This window comes from Lepisosteus oculatus, chromosome 9 (genome assembly GCF_040954835.1).
Source record: "Lepisosteus oculatus isolate fLepOcu1 chromosome 9, fLepOcu1.hap2, whole genome shotgun sequence".
Taxonomy (NCBI): domain Eukaryota; kingdom Metazoa; phylum Chordata; class Actinopteri; order Semionotiformes; family Lepisosteidae; genus Lepisosteus; species Lepisosteus oculatus.
In genome coordinates, this window is record NC_090704.1 from 13,364,473 (window position 1) to 13,389,942 (window position 25,470).

Genomic DNA, 25,470 nt, shown 5'->3' on the forward strand with positions numbered 1-25,470 from the left:
TAGAATATGAGGACTTGTACTAGAGTTCCTTGGAGGACTAACAAACTAATATCTGTGGTATACGGATTATATAGTTATGTGCCCTGAAAAAGCATTGATTTTTAATTATGATTAGTAAACGTGTTACATTTACTTTCGAACAGTTTCAATTAATCTCCGTATTGAAAATCACACTGATTTCCCAATTTAGTACTTGAAACTTATTTAAGGTCTAACCAGCTATTTTCAATTGCTTCTCGTACAGGGCAACCCGAATTCTGTAAAATACAGTATCTCACTATTAAGATCTCACATATTGTGAAACATAACCAAGTTGGAGGATATACAATTTAAGAATAAGTTGTACAGAAGTAGCATGTCAAGCAGAAATGTGCTAATCAAAGAAACTTTGACATTGAGTAATTAGGTAATATAGTGTATGGCCTTAAGTCCAAAGTAGAACATACTCTGAGAAAGCAAAAAGATAGTGAATTATGATTACAAATGCCAAACATAAAAAAATAGTGGACTATGAACGAATTGTTCTCAACTGTGATTGAGTAACAAAGATTTAAGATCACTCTATTAAGGATATATAAACAGCTGATGGTTTTGGAATGGGATTTGTATTTAAAGTGTTTTTAAGACTATTATGCCTGTAAACTACTGTGTGCTTTGCAGTATCCATAGGCACTATTTATTCTGGAATGTAATTTATTTAATATCTCCTTTGCTATCAAAGTCTTATTATTAACAGGCACCAGCATTCCCAGGTTTACATGTAGTGAACTACATGCACTAAAACCTAAAGATAAAGGTACCTATTGCCTTTTATCACTTGAAGAAAAATGTAACCCAGCTCTTCCTCCAGCTAGTGCCCACTACCACATCCATATTAGGCCACAACTCTAGTTTCACACAGTTTTTATCACTAACCTCTCCATGATTTTATTAAGACAATTTACAAAATGTTTAACTTTGGCCAGCAGTACATATGACACACAAAGACATAAACAATATGTTTCAGTGGGAAGCTATGTCTGCATACAATAGCTGACAAGGTAACAAGTAGAGGTTAATTCCATGTTGAGAAGTAGAAATTAGAAACACAACTTTTCAGCTGTTGTGCCTTCTTCAGGTGTGAGGGGAGAGTAAGGTAGCAATATTATGTACAGGAGAACAAAGGACAGAACTTGTGAGAGAGAAAGAACAAATACAGGGACATCTGGGGGAGAGGCAAACCCAAATCCTTTCAACATGAATTACAGTTTTTTAAGTGCCCATTTGAAAAATGAAAAATGACCGATCCACTTGAGATCATTTTCACTTGTATTGTATACTGCTTTTTTAGAATTTAGCAAATGATTTTAAAATAACACTATGTTGCAAGAAATAACATTTATTTCAAACTGAAACACAGACTGCAATTGTAAAATATTACATTCGTTTTTTCTATATCATTTTCCCCCATCTAATAATGTAAAGTCATTTAGACAAAAAAAAACTATTTACTTCATCTCTGATGAATGGAATTAATCCCTGTGAGCCATTGAGTCATTTACCAGGAAATAAAACAATGAGGTTATAATTTGCCTGTCTTGATGACAGTTCCATGGTAACACTACAAATATTTAAATCGGAGAACACTTCCTGAATTTAACTTTATAGGCTATATATTCCAACAACGCGCAAATTAAACTAATTGTAAGATTAAGCATTAAAATTACGTTATCTTTCTTGGACCCCAGTCTTAACCTTATCGATTTAAAACATATGTATATATTATTTTTAATTAACTTAATTAAAAAATGTTCCGCTTCGAGGTTGCCCCAGTGGGTGAGGGTGACGTGATGACGAACGCAAGAATGCAGACTAACCGGTAAAATGAGCCGTGGTATTTTTAACCTAAACGCTTGGGAGGGGTTGATATATAAAATATTACACAGTACTACCCCAAATTCAATACTGACGGTAAGTCTATTTTTCAGGAGAATATTAATTTACGTAAAGACAAGGCAGCCAAACGCACAATGACCTCCTCCTAATGATTTTCTTCCGAGGTTGCTGTACTACCGACTCCTCCTCACACAAACACATACAGAGAGACCCAGCAAGACAGCCTGTTTCTCTGCCAGTGAGGGGCTTGTCTTCACGCTTTGCCACGTCAAAGTGACGGATGTGGAAGGTGGATCCGAGGGGCGGAGGAGGTGTTGGAAAAAAAAGACGAGGCAGACTCAAGTTATGTGCACTTCTTGCTGTTAAAGGGAAGATAATCAACGCTGAGAATAGATTATAAGGTATGTACACCGTATGTTCAATTTTTCAAATTTCATGCATTGCACTCAATTTGTGTCTATTTATGTTCGTGGATCACCGGTTCTTATGATGCACACTCGAACACGCTGTATACCCAGGCTAGGCTGTCAGAAAGTGAAAGGATATTTCATTTAAAAGAAGAACAATTCTAAAGGCGATTGCACTGTTTGGTTTCCATTCGAGTTACTTGTGTACCAGCGCAACGTACCATTTAAAGTTCTTCAAAATTGCTTACAGGCATTTTAAAATGAACTGGTTTAATCATTATCTCTACATTTCAAAGATGAACTGTGTATGTATTAGGCTTTAGGAATAACGTAGCCATGCTAGTACTTATTTTCAGATTAATTTTTATATCCCGTTCTGTGGAAATGTATATCTTAGTATGACCATAGGAAAATCTTGTCGGGGGTTGTTGGTACATACAGGTCATTTCCTGCCCCATAAATCAAATCAAATCAAAGTTTATTTATCAAATGCACAACAATACAGTGGCAGCAGTAGTTGCTGGCAATGAAATGTCTTTTCTGCAAGCTCACAAAAATCGCAAGAATCACAGAAATCCAATCATTGTTGACAGCAGTGCCCAGACTGGCCCAGTCTAAACTAAATCTCTACTTGGTGGATACTTCTTTTTGCATAATGGGTAGATAGAGGACACGCTTGCAGTGTTGATAGTTTTAATAACATTTTATGGAGTGAATGTCTTTGACTTCTTAAAAACTAATAGCATTATAAAGATTGATAGTAATAATGCAGTTAAATACCTTTGCCAATGTAATGCCAATAATCATGTTTTGGTTTTGCTTTTTTGAGATGCATGTGAATCTTACCACCTTTCATTCCCTATAAGCTTCAAGGTGTTGTGACACCTAGTTCGACCCTGTATTCCCTACGTGTATTTTCAGAGAAAGAGATCACCACACTGTTCATGACCATGGATGTCAGCAGAATTGTTGAGAAACTGGCAGAAGCAGGCCAGTCCCATCTGTTGCAGTTCTGGAATGAGCTCACCGAAGAAGAACAAGCTGAAATGACGCTAGACCTTGAAACCATGGACTTCATTGAGATCAATGGCTTCTTTCAAAATGCCATGAAGGTGTCTGGCCACACCAAGCAGGCAAAGGTGGATGAGAGGATGGAGGCTGTCCCCAGGGAGGTCTTGGGTAGTGTTACTCGGGACAGAGACAAGCTGAAGCTGTGGGAAGCTGAAGGTTAGTAGGATAACTGTACCCTGTTATGGTTGTATCTTGTGGCTGTGATGTTAAGCCATCTGTTAAAAATAGCACCCACTGGGGTTCTGGAATTTATATGGCATAAACAAATATTTAGGCTTCCAAGCCAGAATGGTTTGAAGAACAGACTAATTAATCAGAAAGTGCAATGAAGACTTATTTTTTTTCCCAGTATTACCATAAGAAAATTGTAAAGGATGAAGTTAGGCGTCTCGGAGAAACCAGTGGGAAAATAAAAGAGAGAAAATTAAAAATGTTTAAAATACTAAATTAATATTAATGGGTGTGTTCACCTTGGAAAAATTGACAGCCTCCCTCACATTGAACAAGGAAAAGGTTCTGTATTAAAATGATGATATCCATTACTTTGACTAGAATCTTGCAATTGTATTGTAGCATCCATCCCAGAAAATGGTGCCAAAATGAATGGAGCCAAGTGTTTCTAACAAAATAAGTGTTACTTCATGTAAACTTGTGGAAATGCTAATTAGAACAAAACAGGCCTTTAAATGTTTGCTTATAATGATGCTTTGTTGAATAGTTTACTAATTGTTAAACTGGATTAATTACATTTCTGTCTTTTAGACAATGTGAGGAAATGCAAGAAAACAGGAAACAACATAAGGATGTATAGTTAAAAGCATATAATTTATATGTTAAAAAGTTAAAACTGTACAATACACTACCATGCCCCCATTAAGAATATTGTACGTGATTTTCACCACTACAAATGAAGATTATTATTCAGTTGCTATCTAGATAAATTGTTGAAATTGAAATTGTTGAAATATTGCCTTTGGTTTTAGTAGCTGATGTAATTTTCTGAAATTTCTGTATACTTCATGATGGTGTAGAAATTGCGATGATGCATGTATTAAAAAGTTTGCTGAGGATGTTAGAGGTCAGCTGTTCACATCTGGTTCTGTTTATGTTCTATGCAAGCAGGGTTTGGTGTTGTAGTTCATGAAATTGGTGTTTGGATTTGTTCTTCGAACATTATGTTTTATTGGTAAATTTAGAGTACATTCATTTGGTCCTCATACCCCAAATCAATGTAAATATTTTGTTAGTGGGAGGGGAAATTCTTTTTTGTTCATATCCCTGCAGTTTTGTGTGTTTGTGTTTTGTCTAAACAAAGAAAGTTGGGTAATGGAGTTTTTTACTCTGGACAAATAGGCGGGTTGAAGTCATTTACTGGCACACATGTTTTTGAAATAGTGCTTCCTTTTGGCAGTCTGCTTTGATAATTGATGTGTAGCATGCAATAAAAGATTGTAACAAGACAATCAAGAACTGCATGCCCCAAGGAAGTACATTTCTTACTTATCTCAGATGATTATCTTATCAAAGGTGATCTTTGACACTTAGGTCCACCCTTTAGGTAATTACACACACTGAAGCTCTTCAGAAGTATCATACACACACCTTACATGTGACTCATTTTGGTTTCTGTTGGCAAAACAGGTTTATTGATGTTTGAAGACCAGATTTACTGGCCATTCAGATTTTATGGGCACATAAATATTAATTCTTCTGTATTTTCTCTTGGTGATTTAATTATTTTGATCAACTTTTGGATTGGAATCATTTTAGATGCTAAATAAACTATACAGATGTGAGTTTAGTCCACTGTGTTTGACAGTGTATTTAACTTCCTCCAATCTGTCATACACTTCCTATAAAAAATAATGGAAGGTGCGATTAACTTGCTCAAGATTGAGGAAAGCCTAAAAGTCATTGCCCGTTTAATAAATTATACCCTGGTAAGTAGGATACTACATAAACTCTGAGCAATTTGTTGGTATTAAATAAAGCAGCAACTGTAAATCATGGAATAATAATTTTGGCCAAGTGTTCTTCCAGCTTCTCAATATCCTGTATCCTTTATCTTTTTAAAAATTGTAATAAATCTTGCTAAGAATTTATTTCAGCCATTAAATTTTCAGTGTGACGTATTCTTAGAGGTACATGCCTGGTTCAGTTGTAGTCTGCCTGACTATATTTCTTTTTTATTTACTTCCATATTTGCTGTCTTTCTCCTCAGGGCTTAAATGCATTTCCCAGAACAAAGTGGCTGTTCTTCTTCTGGCCGGTGGTCAGGGCACCAGACTTGGAGTCTCATACCCTAAAGGAATGTATGATGTAGGCTTGCCATCGCACAAAACTCTCTTTCAGATCCAAGCGGAGCGCATTATAAAACTGCAGCAGCTAGCTGAGGAGCAATTTAAGACAAAATGCAACATACCATGGTAGGAGTACTAATGCAAATTTCAGATTGCCGACTGGAACATAGGTTACAATTTAGCTGTCTGGCTTGTTTAGGTGCTGATAGATGATAGATCCAAGGATTTTGTTTATTTGTTTCTTGAAAGATTCCACAGGATCAATTTTAACTTAATGTCTAGGTAGCTCGATCCAGACTCCCACAGCCCTTTGTGTAAAGAGATTCCTCCTGTTCTCAGTATCTAAGTTACTTCCCCTTAAGCTCTTCTTTGATCATGGTGCATGAAAGGCACTAGTGGATCAAGCGGTTTAACACACAAATGAAGATCAATAAGTTATATCGCTGTGAGATAATTCCCTTCCCTATAAAGCAATATTACTCTGCTTGTGCATATAGTGCTTACAATAAACTTTCACATTGCTTACGTCTAAAGAAATCTTGTGAGGAAAGAACTTATGACCATGCCACTGAGTCTTGCTAAATTCAGAACACAGATCTGCATTTGTGCATTTTTATGGTACATGCAAGGCCGAAGGCTCAATGAAACAATTAAAGAACCTCTGTTTTATGAGTGTGTTGTTGTTATGCCCCGGCTGGCTGGAGTACATTGGAGATGTAGATGCAGGCGAACTGACCGGAAAGTGAGGCTGACTGTTGCCTAGGGATTGAAGGCAGAGAGGAGAGCCTGCCTCAGTACAGCTGACAGGACAGGGATGTCGCTTAATTCGGTGCTGCTTACGAGGATTATCTGGGAGTTGAAATAAAACCTACAATTTGGAGAATTGGGATGGCAGAACAACAGGTTCCTGAAGCAGGCAGGAAACTGCATAACTCTGAGTATCTCAATGTCAGAGTACTGAATTAGTGCAGTTTCTGACTTACGTTTGGTGATTAATTAGATGGATGATTGGGTTCCTGATTGAAAGGAAGACGGATGCACAGACACAGACTAACCTGGTCTTCATGAGCTGGGTTGGAATGTGAGTGCTCATGGGAATGCGGCAATTACTCATGGCAACCACAGGCAGGAGCCTCTCCCAGCCTGGGTGTGACAGTTCTCCTTAGTTTTATTTTCATCTGAATTTCCCTTTATCAAAAGCCTTACCTTTTTCAAAGAAGCACAAGTTGTTGTCATGTTCCCATATTGCATGTATCAAACTGCGCATTGTTGCACCAGACGCACAGGAAGATGACATGATGCTCATTTCAAACATGTTAGTTTTTCTGTTAATCTGACCAAATTTGAATTTGGGTTGAATTTGACTCCGTTGAAAATGCATCATGTTGGTGTGATGTTCCTTCAGGTCTCTTAGGAAACATGTCCTTTTTACTAGGTATATTATGACCAGTGGTCGAACAATGGATTCTACCAAAGAGTTTTTCGCTCGGCACAATTTCTTTGGCCTAAAAAAGGAAAATGTAGTCTTCTTCCAACAAGGAATGTTGCCAGCCATGGACTACAATGGGAAGATCATCCTTGAGGGAAAAGGCAAACTTTCCATGGCACCAGGTATGTCTGTGACCGGTTCTTCAGACTTATATGAGTACAGAGGAAAGAAATGCGATATTGTTCAGTCAAGTTTAAATTTTCTCTTGCTGTGTAAAGTGGAATTCTCAATATCTGATATTCTTTGAATTTTTTTTAGATGGAAATGGTGGACTTTATCGAGCACTGGGAGCACAGAAGATAGTAGATGATATGGAACAGAGAGGGATTGCATATATTCATGTGTACTGTGTGGATAATATCCTAGTCAAAGTTGCAGATCCAGTTTTCATTGGTTTCTGTGCGCAAAAAGGGGCTGATTGTGGAGCCAAGGTAAGTCAGTGGTTTCCAATGGAATTAAAGGAAATGTTTTGATTACATCCAGGATGATTCAGGAACAGGCTAAACCAGATGTACATACTGAACACAAGGTGGCGCTGAAAGATTCTAAAGAGCTTTAAAAAATAAACCAGTGCTCTCGTACTGTACTACTGTACAACAAAATGTTCCCATAGGAGTTTATACACTGAAAAACAATGTGTACTTAAATACTGTTGTTCTCATTCAAGACTTGTAGATTAAGCCCAGTGTAGTATATGATTAAACCAGTCACAAATTTAATTTTCTTTTGAATGCAAAAAAGAATAGCTTGACATCAAAACTGGCAGGAAGCCAGTGGCATGGGTGTTTTTTTATTTAAAAAATTCTAAACAGATGTTAGTTTTGCATGGATAGGTCTGAACCTCACAGAGCTCAACAGTGAGTGTGTGCTCACTGTGTTGTGTATGAAGTAACATGAGGCTTGAATTTATTTCTCACGTTTCCATGCAATGTGCGATTTCGCAACATTATGTTGCTCTAATTTTATAGGTTCAGTGTTAATATTTTAATTGCCATTTTAATGTTTTGCAGCCACCTCTTGAGAATGTCTTTGGCTGTGATTTTGAACAAAAAAAATTTAACAGCACTGTGTTACTGAGTACTGTGGTTAAATTGTTCTCATGAAAGAAAAACACTCTCATGTGATGTGCAAACAGCCACAGTAGTTTTGTAATACTGTTTCTGAAAAATGTCTTGAAACCTGAATTCTTTCCATTATGACCCTTATTGGTTTGATAGCTTGACATTTGTTCTATGATTGACCAAAGCCTTTTTCGTTATTAGAGTATAACAATTTTTGAAGTATACATCACTTAGACTGAGATATGTTCGTAATAGCCACAACACAGAAAGGCCAACTTAAGATGTTCATTCTAATCTTGAATAATATTTAAAATGTCAATCAAGAAAACAATAGGTTATTTTTATATAAGTAACTCAACTGTTTAAAAATATATTTTTTTATTTTTTTATATTTGTCATCTGTGAGTGCTTTATCCTCTTCATCCTCTTTATTCTTTTCACACAACTGGTTGCTCTGGATGACAGGAGTATTTCAGGGTTGTAGGTGGAAAAGGAAGGACACACCCAGGTCTATTTTGTATTTCTTTGCCTGGATGTTCAAGTTATATGAAACAAATATAGCAGGGGATTTCTTGATTTCTGGTCCCAGTGGATTTTGTTTTTCTGGCAAAGATCTTACAAAGTGACTCACATGGAATTAAAAAGGTACTCAACCAGTACTAGTAGACATTCTTTAATGCTCTGTGTCGTTTGGAATTAGTCATTTCCAGACACCACTTTGTTTGGCTCTGTCATTGAAATGAGTGTTTTTTAGAAACTGTATGAATAAGGTCACCGAAGGAAATGGAATACTATATTTTCTTTCCTGAAAGAAATTTTGTTTTTACTTTAACAGGTTGGGAATCAATTTTTTCATGGGTCATTTTTGACAAGTGGACATTTAGTATGAGGAAAGCGGTTCTGGAAAATATTTTACTTGACAGGATTTAAGGCTTTTTTAACATTCTTTTTGGAACTGTTATGTGCTCTTAAAAACTACTAGGAAATGTTCATCATTAACTAGCCAAAGTGCTTCAGGGTTTTTATTTTTATGTATGACAAACTGAAATAGTAACAGGGAGCTATATAATAGAATGGGAACTCTGATTTAAAAGGGAGTTTAGAATTTTTTAAGCATTTTTAACAAGGGCATTTGTTATTTTATATCCGTTCCATCCATAGCATTTTCCTTAAATTAGTATGAAAAGTACATACCTCGGTAACCCTTCTTTTTTAACAAGATACATTTCATTTTCATCAGTGAATGTAGTATTTCATGAGAGTTTAACACATCATGGATGCTAACACTTTGGGAAGCATTACATGCCAAACGTATTTTTACCCCAGCTTTGTCCAGAGATTGTGTCTCTTGGAAATGACAGAGAAGAATGGACAAAAGAGAACTGGTCAGACAAAAATTGCGAATGTTGCTCTTTCGGTGCTCTGACAGCACTGCTGTGGCCTTGTCAACCTCCCCAGGTAGTGGAGAAGACGAACCCCACTGAGCCCGTTGGAGTGGTCTGCAAGGTGGACGGGTGCTACCAAGTGGTGGAGTACAGCGAGATCACCTTGGCGACAGCGGAGAAACGCAGCTCGGACGGCCGGTTGATGTTCAGTGCTGGCAACGTGGCCAATCACATCTTCGCCCTGCCATTCCTCAAAGATATAGTCAAGTAAGTGGTGGAATGTAGATATTTCCACTCTTCTTTTTTTGTCCGCTCTTCTAAATAAGGATGTACTGTACTTTGCTCTCACCTCGGTTAACCTTGGCCTCACACAGCAGCAGAGGGTGATTTGGCTGGCAGGTCTGACAGCAGCTACAAAGATGTTGGCACTGGTTTGGGCCCCTCCGGTTTCCCTTCTCTTGCATCACTGGATCTAGGCCTATCTTGATATTACTGTATTAATCTGGCACTCTCTACTGCTTAGGTCCATGGTGCCAGAGACAGGGCTTCTGGGGCCTTGAGTGCTGCAGCTGACATGTCAAATCTTTGATGTAGAGTCTTTTGGTGGCAGACTTTCCGGATGGTTCCACTGATGGTGGGGGGTGGGGTGGGGGAGTGAAATGTTGTGTTGTTGTGTTCTTTTTAATTTTTTCAAAGGATTTCAAATGAATAAAAATGGTTCACTCACAACATCCTCTTTGTGGGATATTGTGAATTAGTAAGTTGCCAGAAACTACCTAAAGGCCCTGTATTCTTATTTTAGGTTAATATTCACAAAATTATACATACCAATATACATATACCGGTAAATTATAATAAAATTACCAATTACAAATACAATTACCAAGCCCTCTGACATTTCTAATATTGTGGATAAGTTCATTCTGTGAATTTTTTTATGTTTTTTTTACCAATTGCTTTTTAGTTTATACAGTGTATAATTAATTGTAGAATACATCCTACTGACAAAATTGCTGTTGTGGATCCCTGTTGTTATTCAGTTTGTAAAAGGAATGTTTTTAAAAACATTTCTGACCCCTCATTGGTATTTTCACTATAAGATGATTCAATATAAGATGAACAACTCAAATGTTTCTTTTTTTTCCATTAGCATTTATGAACCTCAGTTGCAGCACCATGTGGCACAGAAGAAAATCCCGTATGTGGACACGCAAGGACGGTTAATCAAACCAGACAAACCAAATGGGATTAAAATGGAAAAATTTGTCTTTGACATCTTTCAGTTTGCCAAGTGAGTTCAGTAATTTTCCACCCTGGTTTAACATATGTGGGGCTGGCAGTGTCTGTGCTGCCTTTAACTTGGAATGAACAGTTATAACAAAGCTACTGAAGTTTCGTCCCTGGATTTAGAAAGAGTGCATTTGTCACTGTGCATTCTCGTTTTTATTTCCTTTCTGAATGGAATCACATTGGCCAGAAAATTTGTCTATGGGTTTTTAAAACATATTTATGGGAGAATTAATATATTTGTGTGCATTTTAATATTTTTGGAACATACTGTACAGCTGTCAAGGTTTATTATCCCTAAAGTGCATACAAGAATGCATCATTGCTTAGCTATTCATTAGGAATATGGTTACATATCCTGAAATTAGTGTTACAGTGCAATAAAATGCATTTTTCCTCATCAAGACCAAAAATCCCACAAAGTCACTAAAAAAGTATTAGGAGTGCATGGTAAATAGTTTCTGCGGTTGTTCTTTTCTTATTTTTATCTGTCCCTGTTACACAGGTCGTTATTTCCTATGCCCAAGATATTTGGAAAATTCTTGTAATGCAGTTCTGCATAGCTTTGTGCTAATAACTTGAGCTGACCATGAATCAGTCCAAGTGTTTAATTAACTTGTAGAAGCTACAATAGCATTGTCTGTTTTAGGAGTAAATGTCTCATTTTAATGAATCCGCAAAATCTCTCGATACTTTTTTACAGCTTAGGCCTGTTTTCATCTTCTACATAAAGAACCATCGGTGGCTGAAACACTTGGTTTTTCTAGAAAGAAATTATAACTATCCTTCAGCTTTTTCCATTTTTAAGACTGTAGGAACATAAGCGTGACTAGAGTTTAACAAAACCTTGCTTTAGGGACAATCCGGTGGAGTTGTTAGTGCCCAGTCCTTACAGAAGCTGACGATTCTGTTCGGTTCACCTCTGCCAGAACCTTTGTTGTGTATGAGGTCCTGAGGGAGGATGAATTTTCACCCCTGAAGAATGCAGACAGTCAGGATGGGAAGGACAACCCTACTACAGCACGCCATGCCCTGATGTCCCTGCATCACCGCTGGGTCCTGACCGCTGGAGGACACTTCATAGACGAGAATGGCACCAGAATCCCTGCAATCCCAAGGTAACCATTCACGCCCTGTGGTTTCCACAAGCGAAAAGATATTCTTTTAGTTATTTGTTTGCTTCTTTCATCCAAAATTAGTTACATTTGTACCTAGTTACGCAATGGGGCATTTTAATGAAAGCATTTTAATCAAGTACCTTCCTCAATACTAAAACAGCATTGCCCTATCCAGGATATGAATCCAGAATCTTTCAGTTGCAGGTCTAGAGCCCTAACCACTACCACTGTCCACTCATCCCCCGTTTGTGTTGATGTTCAGCATATAAAACATAATAAATATATCTTTTTTTAAGTTAGTGTGTCAGGTTTTCATTTTACATTATATTTGCTTCAGTATTTCTTATGTGCATTTTTTTTGTTGATGATTTACACATATGAAACATATTAACCTTTGTTGGTTTAGGGAATAAATTATAGGTCAGCAAATGTGGGAAGTTTTTAAATGTAGTTGAATTGGTTGGGTTTTTTTTTCATTATTTTTTGTACAACACATTTTGGTTTTCATTAACTACATTTATTCCTGTGTAACATTTCTAGAAATGGACCTGCAGGAAGTGTCACAGCCGATGTCACTCAGAAGTAAATATTTTTGGGGTTGGTTTTAGTGCATGGTGGTGGGGCTTTGCTATCATCACAGTTTCAATGATTCCAACACGAAGTAGTTGCAGCTGACTGCAAGGCACGATAGATTGCAAACATTAGCCGCAAATTCTAAAAGATGGTGTTGTCAGCTTATTCACTGGCTGGTCTTAAGTTGGTGTCTACTAACATAGGAATGTGGTGCATGCTCAAGGTTGGGGGCTAGGCATGCTTTGATCCGTGATTCAAGATCTTCTCTTTAGTCTTTTCTTCAAGAATGATTCCTCTTGTTTTAGACGTCTGTCTCAAAGACGCATTCAGTCTCTTAATCCCTAACACTTTCTTTAGTGAACAGCCATTCATTTCCAAGAGTAAATCTGATAACTTCAAAAGAAAATGATCAATACCTTAATTAAAAATGTTTGATCAGATTTTCAATGAATGGATGGCTTTTGATTTATTCCAGCAGCAACTGAGATTGATCTCAAAATGTTAACAAGAGTACAGACCATACATTTGGGGTGTCCTGAATGGATCTTAAATTGAACCATCATTCATTTATTAATTATGTGGGAAAAAAATACATAATAAGAACAATGATTTCCAGAGGCTTCAGTCTCTGATGTGTTTGTAAAAAACAGAACGTAATTATGTGCACGTTTTTAGAAGCAACATCTCATTCAGGCTCTTGTTTGTCCATCAGATTCCCACTAAAATTAGCAAAAAAGCAAGATAGACTAGTTAAGTAAAAAAAACATAAATACTGTATTTAAGCATTAATTAGCATGGGAATCACATATATATATTGAAAGAAATATATATCTTAGATGATCATATTGGGTCATTTATTTTTAAATTAAAAATAAGGAGACAGAGAAAATAATCCGTCAGAGAATAAGAAACGTATTTGAGCTATCATGAAATAACACAGTTGACTTTAGACCAGTGTCGTTTACGAAGTGAGCCATATTTTTCTACAGGACACAAAACTGCAATCTTTGCCTGACAAATTCTCAAAGCTGTGGTTACTTTTTTGAAAATGTTATACCAGAAATGGGTGCCTAAAAATGTGCATCGGCTCACATCCGATTATTGCATCAGATTAAAATCTGACGCATGCTTTAACTTCTAATATCAAGAATTTGTAAAGTAAGTAATTAGCATAGAAAGACGTTGATTTGGGGATTTTTTTTTTTCATTTTATCTCCCATCTTCTTAGCTTAAAGGATGTAACAGACCTGCCAATCAAGTGTGAAATATCTCCACTGGTCTCTTATGGAGGAGAGGTAAGTTTAAAAAGAGTAGTTCTACAAATATGCTCTGATAGATGGTTATTATTATTATGAGTAGTAGTAGTTTATGTGATTTTTGATTTTAGAATGTTTTGGAGTTCATTGATGATGAGAGAATATCAGACTTGCCAGCATGTGAGCAAATAATTAAAAAACTGTCTTTCAGGGAATGGAAAAATTCATACAAGGCCGTGAATTTTGCTCCCCTTTACTAATTGATGAAACTGGAATCCATGAGCTGGTGAAAAATGGAATTTGATGGCTCAGAAGGAAAAACAATCTGTTTTCATCACCTCTTTGCTTTTGGGTTAGGGAAAAAGAAAACTGTGAAGCTCTTGTGCAATAAAATGAATGAAGAAAGTCTAGCCTGGCTATATGAAAGATACAACTTAAAGATCAAGTTATTTATTTTCATAAGACCTATTTTTTTATTGATGTAACATGGGCAAAATTAGATGCTCTTGAGTTTTAATTTGTAGTTTGTATATAAACGTTAGACTTAATATGTCTAGTTTTAATTTTATAAATTTTTAATGTTGGAGATATTTAATAATGGTACTTTTGAAGGGCTTTTATGGTACCTGGTAAAATATCCTTGTGAATTGTTTTTTTTTTCTTTACTTATAAATTATCTGTGTACAATACTATGTCAGAGAGAGTTTCATGTCTTTTCATTCCTGTTGCACAAGTACAAAGCTACTACATAGGCTCACTGTTGGAGAGTTTTATTAAAATTAATGGGGAAAAGGAAATATTCATTTTCTTTAAATGTTTTATGATTTACATTGTCAGCTGCTCAGCAGCTTCAAAGGTCCAGGCAAACTAAAATGAAACTTCGTGCAAGCAGTCTTAAGTTAGTTTATAATAAGTCCAGGTAAACTATAACAGCCTATTAAGAAATAACAAATGGGACTTAAAAACACAGCTTGAATTACAGCAGCCTGCTTGTCCAGTTTAGATCCATGATATGGATTTTCTTATTTGTGTTCTTTAAAATTTGTCTTTGAAAAGCTGTTTCATTAAAATCTTTTTTTCTTATATGTTGTCTGTTGTGATATATATTTTTTTGCTTATATATACTAGCTAAAGTAGTTTCTAATAAAAACATATTAAAGCTGAGTACTAACAAGTTCACAAGGGAAACACAACATCAAAAACTTATATATATCATTCTGCATCAGTTACATTTAATTAGTTTTTATTTTATGGACTCTTTGTTCATGGTGAGCATCAAAGCACTTTGGCATTTACACAACGCTGAATTCTTGCAAAGAATGCATTCTTATTTCTCCAGAAGAATATGCTACAATATTTTTTTACATGTAGTTAGTTACATTTACCTTTACCTTCCATTTATCTGAGTATTTTTTTGACCATTACAAAAATACCAAAGTATTTCTATAATGAACCTCAGCATTTATACATACAGTATATAATTCATCCAAAGACTAGGGGGAGTATTATTATTTCTTCATTACAAGCTTTGCTGAACTCTGAACACAACACATCAGGGAAAAACAATAGGCAACATGACAGTACCCATATTGTGTGAACTTATTTACAAAAACCACATAACTTAAGTTCTTCCATCTTTGAGTTAGAAGGTTTACTGGTGAACGTACACTGGTTGAAGGTAGCCCTTGCTGGGAGTGTTCACCTCTGCTTTCTAGGACATCTGAAACAAAACCCATTTCTTAATTTCTCTGGCCATATCTGTTGATTGAGGAAGCAAGGTATCCGATTATACAAGCGGTGTGCCTTTTATCAGATCAACATCAGTGAGTCTATCTTCTTTATTTAAATTAGGAATTTTTCTCTTTTGAATGTAAATAAAGGTGTTTTTGTGGGGTTTCTATGCAAATTACACACAAAAAAACTTGCACACAAAACAATTACACAATTAACAATTAGCTCCATAGAAACCAAGCCATTTTTAATAATCACGTGAATGCATAAAAATTTCTTACTTTGTGCACCATTATACTTAGTTATGAATTGATTCACTTACATTTCACTGTTCTGTGGCTTCTGTGTCACTCTACTTTTTTATCTGAAGCTAAATCCATGTTCTATAAAACAAATGCTTTTCCTCAATCGTTCCTGTTACTTTTCACGTTAAAGAAACTGACTCTAAATGGTTACTGCCTTTTACTAGAAAGATGTCGGAAAAATATTATATCAGTCCCTTTTTCTCCATTATATGCAGCACTAGGCAACAAATTATGTGTATTAATAAACATAAATCCTTGAATTTTTGTCGATCTACAGCATGTGACTCAATTACAGATTTCTAAATGGATTATTTATATATTTATGGTTGGACATTTAAAAAGCTTTAGCTACATTGCAGCTACAAATTTTGTTTAAAAGCATAACGTAGTATCAAGTTGTGTACAGTCAACAAAGAGACCCTGTAGTTTGTCTTTTTTCTGTCATTTACTGATTTTAGCATTGGCATGCAAGGATTAAAACTTATCAGTCGCTTCTTGCCAAATACAAAAAAAGGTTAACTTGCTACAACTACAACAACCACCAAAATAATTTGTGTTTTGTTCTTCAAGTGCAGCACACAAAGAGTTAATATTTCTATATTTTCACATGAATTGCTTCTGCTGTGAATTATAGTCTTTTTAGAATCCCTTGGGCTGTAAAAAATGGTCCTGAAACAGAAAATTGCAGTGATTGGTCACTTGAAGCTGTCCAAATTGAAACCTTATGTGTAGCATGTGGAATTCTGGGTCTTTTGGCAGCTTCCCAAGAATCCTCAGAATGTAAAGGTTTTTTTTCAGGGACTTCTTACATCAGCTCACTTTGCCTCAGAAAGTTGTCTGTAAGAAAGGGCTTGTGTTTTGTCACAAATCCACCAATACTGACTGGATTACAGGCTTCCAAGGACAAATGGTTTGAAGGCAGCAATACTTAAAAGTAAGTTTAATTGCTTTCTATTAAAAATATTTTTCTTTTATTCATTTTTCTAATCCTTGTAAGTGCTTTAGTTTCTTTTGGGCTTTTGTTGTTAACAGTACTTGCCTGTGACTACTAGGAAAATAAAGAAAGAATAGAGCTTTTTTGTCTTATTTGAAAACAAAGGAGCAATCATTGATGATGTGGTGATTCTTTTTTTAGGGAACAAACCTTTCTAAAACTGTACCTTTCATTTTTCCTTCTGTTAACTGCTGTTTGCATGGCAGGCTAGAATAGAGGATTGCCGAGAAACCAGATGCCTGTTTGGAAGTTGACAAGTTTTCTAATAGTCCCTTATAGTAACAGTAAATTTACATTGATTCTATCAGAAGGGCACAAAATGATACTTTTTCTTGAATAATTAACAGAAAATTAAGTACAGATTTTTGTTGTCTCAAGTTGCATTGAGTATATTGTTTTTATTGATGTCTCAGAGTGTTTTGCATACCTATGCAATACTAAAATAATATACATTATTTTAAATACACAAAAAGCCATTCCATTCTTGAAACGGTTTGTATTGATTTTCCAAATATGCCTGTTTTTAGGGTTTTACTATTACAAATTACTATTTAAAAAAATAAGATTTGTGACTATAGATACTAAGACATTGTGAAAGTGATGACTTTAATGAAAAATAAAAAGATAATCATAGATATAATCTGGGTATATTTTAAATTCTACTCCTTTTTGTATGAAAAAGTAATGGTTGATTAGTATATGGTATTTATCCTTTTGGAACATGTCTTTGAAATTTAAAAGGAGTTACTTAACAGTATGATAGAAAAATAAGACACGTAACTGCTTCACCTTTTGTTCATATTATGCTTGTCCGTTGAATAGCCATTCTTACTATGAAACACTCAATCACATCATCCTTTTATTCTCACTGAAGAATGTTCCCCTGTTTTATTGGATCATTTGTCAGCACTTCTGCTTTTTATCAGGCACCTATCTGGTATCCCCCTAAAATGCAGGCTCCATGCAATTAAACACAATTTCCTGTAGTTTTAAGATCCTATAATACAATCCATCTGTATTTTTCCCAGTGGGGGATATGCTTGTTAAATTTAACTTAGACTTGTAAAATGTTGATGATGATGATAATGATAATGATGATAAATGCAGTTCATTAATTGATACGGATCTGAGGACTTTGTATTGTTTAGATACAGTATCTAAGAAAGAAAACAAACATATCGGAACAGGAAAATGCCGTTATATATCAACTGTAAATTATTTCACAAAATAGGTATGTTAAAATTACCTCTAGGCAAATCAACAAAAATAAACTTTGAAGGTTTTATAAATTAACTTGCATAATGATTCATATCTTATTTTTATATTTTTAATTGAGTTGGTAGTTGGTAACTAACTTGACCTAAGTCTTTCCTACATTTTCTGAGAGTATTTGGAGAGGATTTTTTATGTTGATTTCTTGTATGTATTGTTTTAAGTATTTTGTCAGTGAATTTGAGGTTCAGAAAATATCACTATACATTTTGAAACAATTAGCGTGAAATCCTTTATGATAATCCTGCACATTAATATTATCCCCAATGTAGTATATTCAAAGTGTACGTTATTACATATTATTTCAAGAATTCCCAAAAAGTACATTTAAATGAAATCTTGTGATTAATCATTTGCCTGTTTGTTTCAATACAAATGTCCCTTATCCAAAATGGAATTCATGCACAAAACACTATATAGGCAATTCTTTAATAAGCTTTTGTTAATAAAACAGAAACATTGTGATGAAAAGACACCGCATGCACTCTTAGATGTCACACGTGACAGCATGCTGAAAGATTTAATCTCTTAGAAATGATGTTTTACCCTTGGACTGAAAATAGCAAGGGATTGACATTTCAGATCAGCCAAAGTTGCAGGCCCATTATAGGACCTCTGCTTTACTAAGGTCTATGGGCATAAAAAGCACAAGAACAGAGAAGGCCATTTGGCCTGTCTAGTGCGTTTGTAGGCTTCTTTCCAGCCTTTTCTTGAATAATGACAGAATTTCAAGTTTCATTAACATGGCTGGGTAGCTTGTTCCATAGAAGATAAGTGTAACGCAGAAATGTTTCTGCTTTCATACATATAATTTACTCTTGAGACCTTTAAGCTGTCTTCTTGGCTGCATTGCTTCCTGTAAAATGTATCTTTCCATTGTACTCAGAAAGCAGTCTTCCCTTGTCCCACATTAAATATCTGCGTGTGCTTGTCTGTTTACGGGTGTGTTCCCAGCTGTTAAACATTAATGGTGTTGTTTTTATGGACCATTTCCTAAATCAGCATGGGCGCTCTTATTGTCTTAACCCTGTTAAAATAACTATTTTCCATTATTGTTAATTGTGAGACGTTCTTTAATTGTGTGAAAGGACTGAACCTTATATTAATACATACAGTACATGGTCTTTTTAGAACTGTCAGGGCAACAATAAAACCTTGGAAAGAAGTGAGTGTAAAAATGTCATTTCAATTACACAATGATTTCCATCATCTTAATCCATGGAGGGCAAATAACTAAAAATCCATGGCAAACTTGTACAGATAGAAAATCTGTGTTTTAACTTTTAACTTTTTTTAACTTTGTGTGGTACTATTTCAGTTTATGTTGTTGTTATTCTAATCATCTTTCATCTAATTGACATGTAGGAATAAGACAATTAATATGTGTGCCAATGTACTGAAACAAGTCAGAAATCCTGTCCCCAGTACTAGGAAATGTTTACTATAAAAATCATGTTCATTTATATGCATAAACATGTTTTGTTTTCATTGACTATAAAGGCTTTCAATTTAATTTTAAAAATTATATAATCAAACGTGCCTATCTGTCTTTGAAGGCCAGATATTGAAAACAAACTCTCAGAATCCCCATTATGAATGGTTCATGCTCACACACTATATCCTGGTTACTTCTAATTGGTAAAGGTGTTGAAATACAATCTTTAAATACATACAGGGACACTATTATTTATGTATCTAAATGTGTATTATACATTATTTATGTACGTATCTAAAAATAATACAAAATGGTCCAGTTTATTTGTAGGACTAGGTCATACAAACACTAGGAAGATTCAGGAAAAAATGTATGAAAGTCTTACATTTGTCTACATTATATGTGAATGATTTCATTTCCTGTTAAATTTACAATCCCCACCACTGTAATAGAAATACTAAAATATTTCCTGGAATTGCAAGCATGTGCTGTAAAACGTTTATAAATAATTAAAACAGATTAGGTCTGTCAGTTAGCCATTTTGTCTATTGTTCGCAGACTTACTAATTGTAAGATTACATACGATAGAAGCTAGAATGCAATGTTAGTCTCATGAAAGCAATTAAGTTACTAATTAAAACAATGAGGCAGAACTATGGAGAGCTGCCTAACTGACAACTTGTATGACCGCTTTACATTTGAGATAAACAAGTTTTATCAATATTATGCATTATTCCTTTTTGCAAATATGGAAGATCAGTATGTGAGCCAGATTTGACCAAATGCTGTTTATGTACATGTATCTACACACCAAAATCACACAAACAATATTTTGACATGGTACAGTGATTTAATCATGTTTTTGAATGTGTATATTTATTATGAGCACTTTTAGATACCTACATTGAAGATTATAATTTCTTCAAAAATCAATAAAAACAAAATCTAACCTCTTTTGAAGCCATCAGTTAATTTAGTAATGAGACAAGATAAGACACAACTTCCAGGAATTTTGGGAGTGTTCACGATAAACCAACGCAATGGTGTCTGTTTACCCTAGCAGCGCAAATGTTTTCAATCAAAATCATTTTACGCAGTGAAATGTATCCCTTAAGTATAATTTTGAAAATCTCACTGGAAAAAAATCTGTTTCGAATTATACCCCCTTTAAAATGGATAGCGTCCTATATTTGATCTAAGACAAAATGTTTTTGTCTTTATAGGTTAAGCTAAAACACTAGAAAGGTCTAGGTATTTATTAAATATTATTTAACATTAAGATACATATAACAATGTGCATGCAGTGGTCTGCACAGAGCTATGGGAATTTGTATCTTCTACTGTTTAAACTCCATCATTCAGCACACAAACACCACTCCCTGCTAAAGCAATTACCCGCTCACTATTTTAAACAATCCAGCTGGTAACCCATAATTATTGGTCTCAGCATCCTTCTCTGTTCTTACACTTTCTGAATAAGGAGGCAGGATTGGAATTTTGCAACATTGTTGAAGCAGTTTGGTGGCACTACAAAAGTGTTTCAGTCTGGCTGTTATCATGCAATAAGTTTGAATTCCACATCTGCAAAAACAATAGTTACAGTATATGCTCCTGATTAACCAAAAATGCAGGCTGTATATCTAATAATCACAAGGAACACAAAGTATAGATGGAGTGACATCCTTGGTTATAGTGAACAATAAATCCTTTTAAAAGGATTATGAGAGGTGCGCTGTGACGTGGGGGGAGGGGCGGGCAGTGGATTTTGCTAGATTATTCATGTGGTAGTTTTCCAGTTTGGCAGGTGACTTGCAAAAATATCCCAAACACACAAGCGAAGTGTTGACAAATCTCAAGGATCATATCAAGGATGTAAATCACAGATGGCTATAGAATATTTAATGAGGAAACCAATGTTTTCCACTCAGGAAAAACATAGTTCATGAATGAAGTTTAACTTTTCGATCAGTTCAAAATAAATTCAAGGGGCAGCAAGCATAAATAATTAAAGTCTAGGTGTCAAAACCTGATGTCTGAGGCCTTCACTGATGTCTAATCCTGCTGATAGACAGTTGAGGAATTCTGTGCTACTGCTGGTTCTTAAAATTGTACCAGAGAGAATATGTACTTTTTAATAATGAAAAAGGTTTAATGTTTTGTTTCAGAGCAAAAAGCCAGCACACAAAAATAGTGATTGCAGGAATTGGTAGCAGCTGGGGTTTGTCTTACTTCCGAGCTTATGCCATAAACTCTGTCAAAACAGGAGACCTGAGTAAAGGTGGTTGTTCTGTATGTGAAGACTGTAGACCTATCTATAACTATCTATGACCCTAATGTTTCTTGTTCAAGTCTGGGTCAGGTCACTAGCAAAGTGTTACTTGTATTCTCCAAACAGTGGCTCAGAATCACTGTCAGGGTAGGCTAGGCTATTTACTGTGTTTTCCTGGGCTTTGCAATGATGTCACTGAGAGACAGAACAAACTCTCCTGCATGGCATGATGGAGCTTGGGGCATGTCAAAAGATGAATAGCTCCAACAGGCATCTGAGTGAGAACAGTATGCCTGCCCATTCTCATTTAACCTGTGTAGTATAGTACGTATTGTTGTGAGCCAAGAGGTGAAGAAACAATTCGCAAATTGTAAATTGGATGGGTTTAAAATTAAAGAAATAAATAAAACAATGTTACAAAAAGTGAAATATTCAGTTAATTACAAGTCTTGTTGGCTTTATTCATTTAAAAAATCTAAATATCAGGCATTTCTGTCCCACACTTGGCTGTCCTCAGAAACAAGAGGTAAAACAGGGATTGTGTTTGGCTAGAAACATCTGATATTTTTGACAATTGGAAATGTAAATAATTTGGAACTTGACTCTAGCTAAGATTCAAATGCAATTCTGCATATGAAGCCTCTTTTTCCAGTATTCATTACTTCACATCCCTCCCTCTTTCAGCCTCACTCTTGCAGCAGCTTCTTGGTCTATTGTTGCTAGTGTTCCAGGGGAGTTCTGAAAGCCTTCTTCTCATTTGTAGGCTGAGGTAGCCTTAGCCTAGCAGGTCAGCACCAATTCTATATCTTAGTTTATTTTAACCCTACAAAATTACACAATACTGTGAGGTTTGTTTGAATCTCCTGAACCTTTTATATTTTAGTTATATTTATATTTTTGGCTGTGCTTCAAACCAAGGTTTCTTGCCAGGACAACCTCGCAACCTTTTACAGCGACAAACAAGCCACAAGATGTTCTTTTTAAATGCTTGGTTTCCATTCTGCACTTTAGGTGGCGCTTTTTAGTGTTCTCTTTATTAACAAGTTAATGCATAGCACTAGCTTAAAGACTTTCACCAGAAGGAAACTAGAGAGATTCCATACACACAGTTCTGCAAGCGTACAGTACATGTAAACAAAATACATGTTTAATCAAATTGACCAAATTTCCCATTCCCTCCTAATAATCCCCATCAATCCCCATCTATTAATTGGCTTTATCACTCTGCTCTCCTCCCCGCTGTTAACTGGTGTGTGGTGAGCAATCTGGCGCACTATGGCTGCTGTTGCATCTTCCAGGTGGATGCTGCACATTGGTGGTGGTGGAGGGGAGTCTCCATTACCTGTAAAGCGCTTGGAGTGGAGTGTAAGGAATTATTATTAAAATACAAAATGCTGTGTGACCAGAGTCAAAACATCTGGATCCATCTATGGAACTTTCATTAAATGAAAGGTATTAAAATAACAATTTTTATTCTGCCAGCTCTGGCTTTAACTGAATATTTTAAATAATATATAAAGTTATAAAGCTATAACTATAATTATAAAGTTGACAATGGCATAGAGGACATTCAGGGTTCCATGTTTGGAATCTGATACATGTTTTACAGCAGCAAATAAAATAGCCATGTAAACAATGTACAGTACACAGCCAGAGATACACCAGTTTAAGACTGATGACATACGGTACCTTTACCCATTTTCTTCTTCTTATAATAATCAAATACCAAACACTTTTCTTTTGGAAAGTGCTGAATAAAAAAAACACTGAATATTGTATTCAGTTCTACCTTTATTAATTTAGGGAATGCTTCCCTTATAAAATGTCAGATTTGAAGTGTTATAAATTACAGTAGTAGAGAATGATGGCAAAGCAAAGTAAATCCATGGAACTGTATAAACATGATGCAAAGAAAAAAGCAAAAAATTGCGTTCATGTTTACCATGGAAACCACCACGGTAACCTTTCATAATGGTTAGATGTTCACTATTGAAGACACTGAACAATGTACTGGCACCTTTTCCTTTGTTCTTGTAGTGCTAATTCCGTTCAGTCTCGTGAATGGGATTTTGAATCATATTTATAGAATTTAAGGAGCTTCAGATGGTCTTCTTCATACTGCTTGGATAATATAGAGTGAATAAAGAGTGTGTTGTATGTAAGGATGGTTCTTTTTATCCAGGATGTCTTATGAATGATATACAGAATAAGCTCAAAACATTGCAAAACATAACACATGTATTGGAGGGGCAAAGTACTATATCCTTCTGAGAGCAAAGGATTATTTAAAACCAGCTGGGAGTGATTTTTAAAAATTACACTATATAAATCCACCAAGCAAATGGCCAATCTGTGGTTGGGTAATGTAGAAACTGAAACGTTTATTTATCAAGGCTTCTCTTACTCAAGTTAAACTAATAATCAAGTTGGATATTGCAAAAATGATCAAATACAACACAGAGAAAAGAGCTCTGTTCCTGACCATCATTCTCGCAGCACCTAACCTACTACTTGAAAATTACTCATAACAGTAAAAACTGCAGTTCTTTCAGAAAGAGGTTCCTGTCTTCTAAAGATTTGCTTTGTCTGAACCTCCATATTTCTAGTTATTTCTAGATGTAATTCAGAGTTTTTGTTTGTGTTTTTTTCATCTGATTTCACTGGCTTTTGCAAGGTATTTTGGCATTGCAAGACATGTTGTTCTCACACAGGTTTACCCAGTGGCTATGGTCTACAAGGTTATTGTAAAACTAAGGTTGCTGCTGGAAGAGGTGTTAGTGGGGCCAGCGGGGGGCGCTCACCCTGTGGTCCATGTGGGTCCTAATGCCCCAGTATAGTGATGGGGACACTATACTGTAAACAGGCGCTGTCCTTCGGATGAGACGTAAAACCGAGGTCCTGACTCTCTGTGGTCATTAAAAATCCCAGGGTGCTTCTCGAAAAGTGTAGGGGTGTAACCCCGGCATCCTGGCCAAATTTCCAATTGGCCCTTACCAATCATGGCCTCCTAATAATCCCCTTCTATGAATTGGCTACATTATTCTGCTCTCCTCCCCACTGATAGTTGATGTGTGGTGAGCGTTCTGGCGCACTATGGCTGCCGTCGCATCATCCAGGTGGATGCTGCACATTGGTGGTGGTGGAGGGGAGTCCCCATTACCTGTAAAGTGCTTTGAGTGGAGTGTCCAGAAAAGCGCTATATAAGTGTAAGCAATTATTATTATTATTATAATTATTATTGGCTCAAGTCTCTACTCATACCAATTTACTGTTCGGTGCTGCAGACACAACAGAAAACCATTAAAGTTCCCTTTTTGAAGGGTGTCAACCTGTTATGATCTACTGCCCATGCTACTGCGACAGCAGCTGCCTCTGTACAGAAGGTCTAAGCAAAGACCACGTGAGTTTGAGCTCTGCCTTATAAGGTCCATGTACATTGTCTCATAATTTCAGGAGCACTGACCCTGGGCAGATGCTGAGAAAAAGAGAAAACTATTGAGCAGTCTTTCATGTTTATTTCAAGAGTTAAACATAGACTTGAGTTGTCGGTTAGAGATGTAAGGTGTTAAATGAATATCTTAAAGTTTTATTTTTCTTTCAAGACAAATGTGCAATTATTGATTTTCAAGACTATCCACGAGA

General features: G+C 35.7%; 2 protein-coding genes across 6 annotated transcripts in view; both read left to right on the top strand.

The window, feature by feature from the left end:
* The first annotated feature begins 1,872 nt into the window (after positions 1–1,872).
* On the top strand, positions 1,873–14,905 carry uap1 (UDP-N-acetylglucosamine pyrophosphorylase 1). 2 transcript variants are annotated; one of them, XM_015355422.2, is made up of 11 exons: positions 1,873–2,276; positions 3,204–3,509; positions 5,575–5,779; positions 7,089–7,264; positions 7,401–7,573; positions 9,662–9,855; positions 10,739–10,879; positions 11,805–11,993; positions 12,534–12,575; positions 13,795–13,861; positions 14,034–14,905. In XM_015355422.2, the coding sequence occupies exons 2-11, from the start codon at positions 3,227–3,229 to the stop codon at positions 14,124–14,126; spliced, it is 1,563 nt and encodes a 520-aa protein (XP_015210908.1). In that variant the 5' UTR covers positions 1,873–2,276; positions 3,204–3,226; the 3' UTR covers positions 14,127–14,905. The 2 variants fall into 2 exon arrangements, with proteins under 2 accessions (XP_015210908.1, XP_006634920.2); XM_006634857.3 differs by lacking the exon at positions 12,534–12,575 and having other exon boundaries at positions 1,874–2,276.
* Positions 14,906–16,668: 1,763 nt separating this feature from the next.
* The window catches only part of ddr2a (discoidin domain receptor tyrosine kinase 2a), a 42,429-nt gene continuing 33,627 nt past the window's right edge, over positions 16,669–25,470 (top strand). For all 4 annotated transcript variants that reach the window (XM_069194151.1, XM_015355680.2, XM_006634932.3 and 1 more), the window contains exon 1: positions 16,669–16,792. The gene's annotated coding sequence lies outside the window, so the exon portion shown is untranslated. The remainder of the gene's footprint in view (positions 16,793–25,470) is intronic.

Excerpts from the sequence above, each read along its gene's own strand:
- uap1 (XM_015355422.2), top strand. The coding sequence starts at position 3,227 with ATGACCATGGATGTCAGCAGAATTGTTGAGAAACTGGCAGAAGCAGGC. Across the intron at positions 7,265-7,400 it reads CAAACTTTCCATGGCACCAG|ATGGAAATGGTGGACTTTAT; the intron begins GTATGTCTGTGA and ends AATTTTTTTTAG. Across the intron at positions 13,862-14,033 it reads TGGTCTCTTATGGAGGAGAG|GGAATGGAAAAATTCATACA; the intron begins GTAAGTTTAAAA and ends ACTGTCTTTCAG.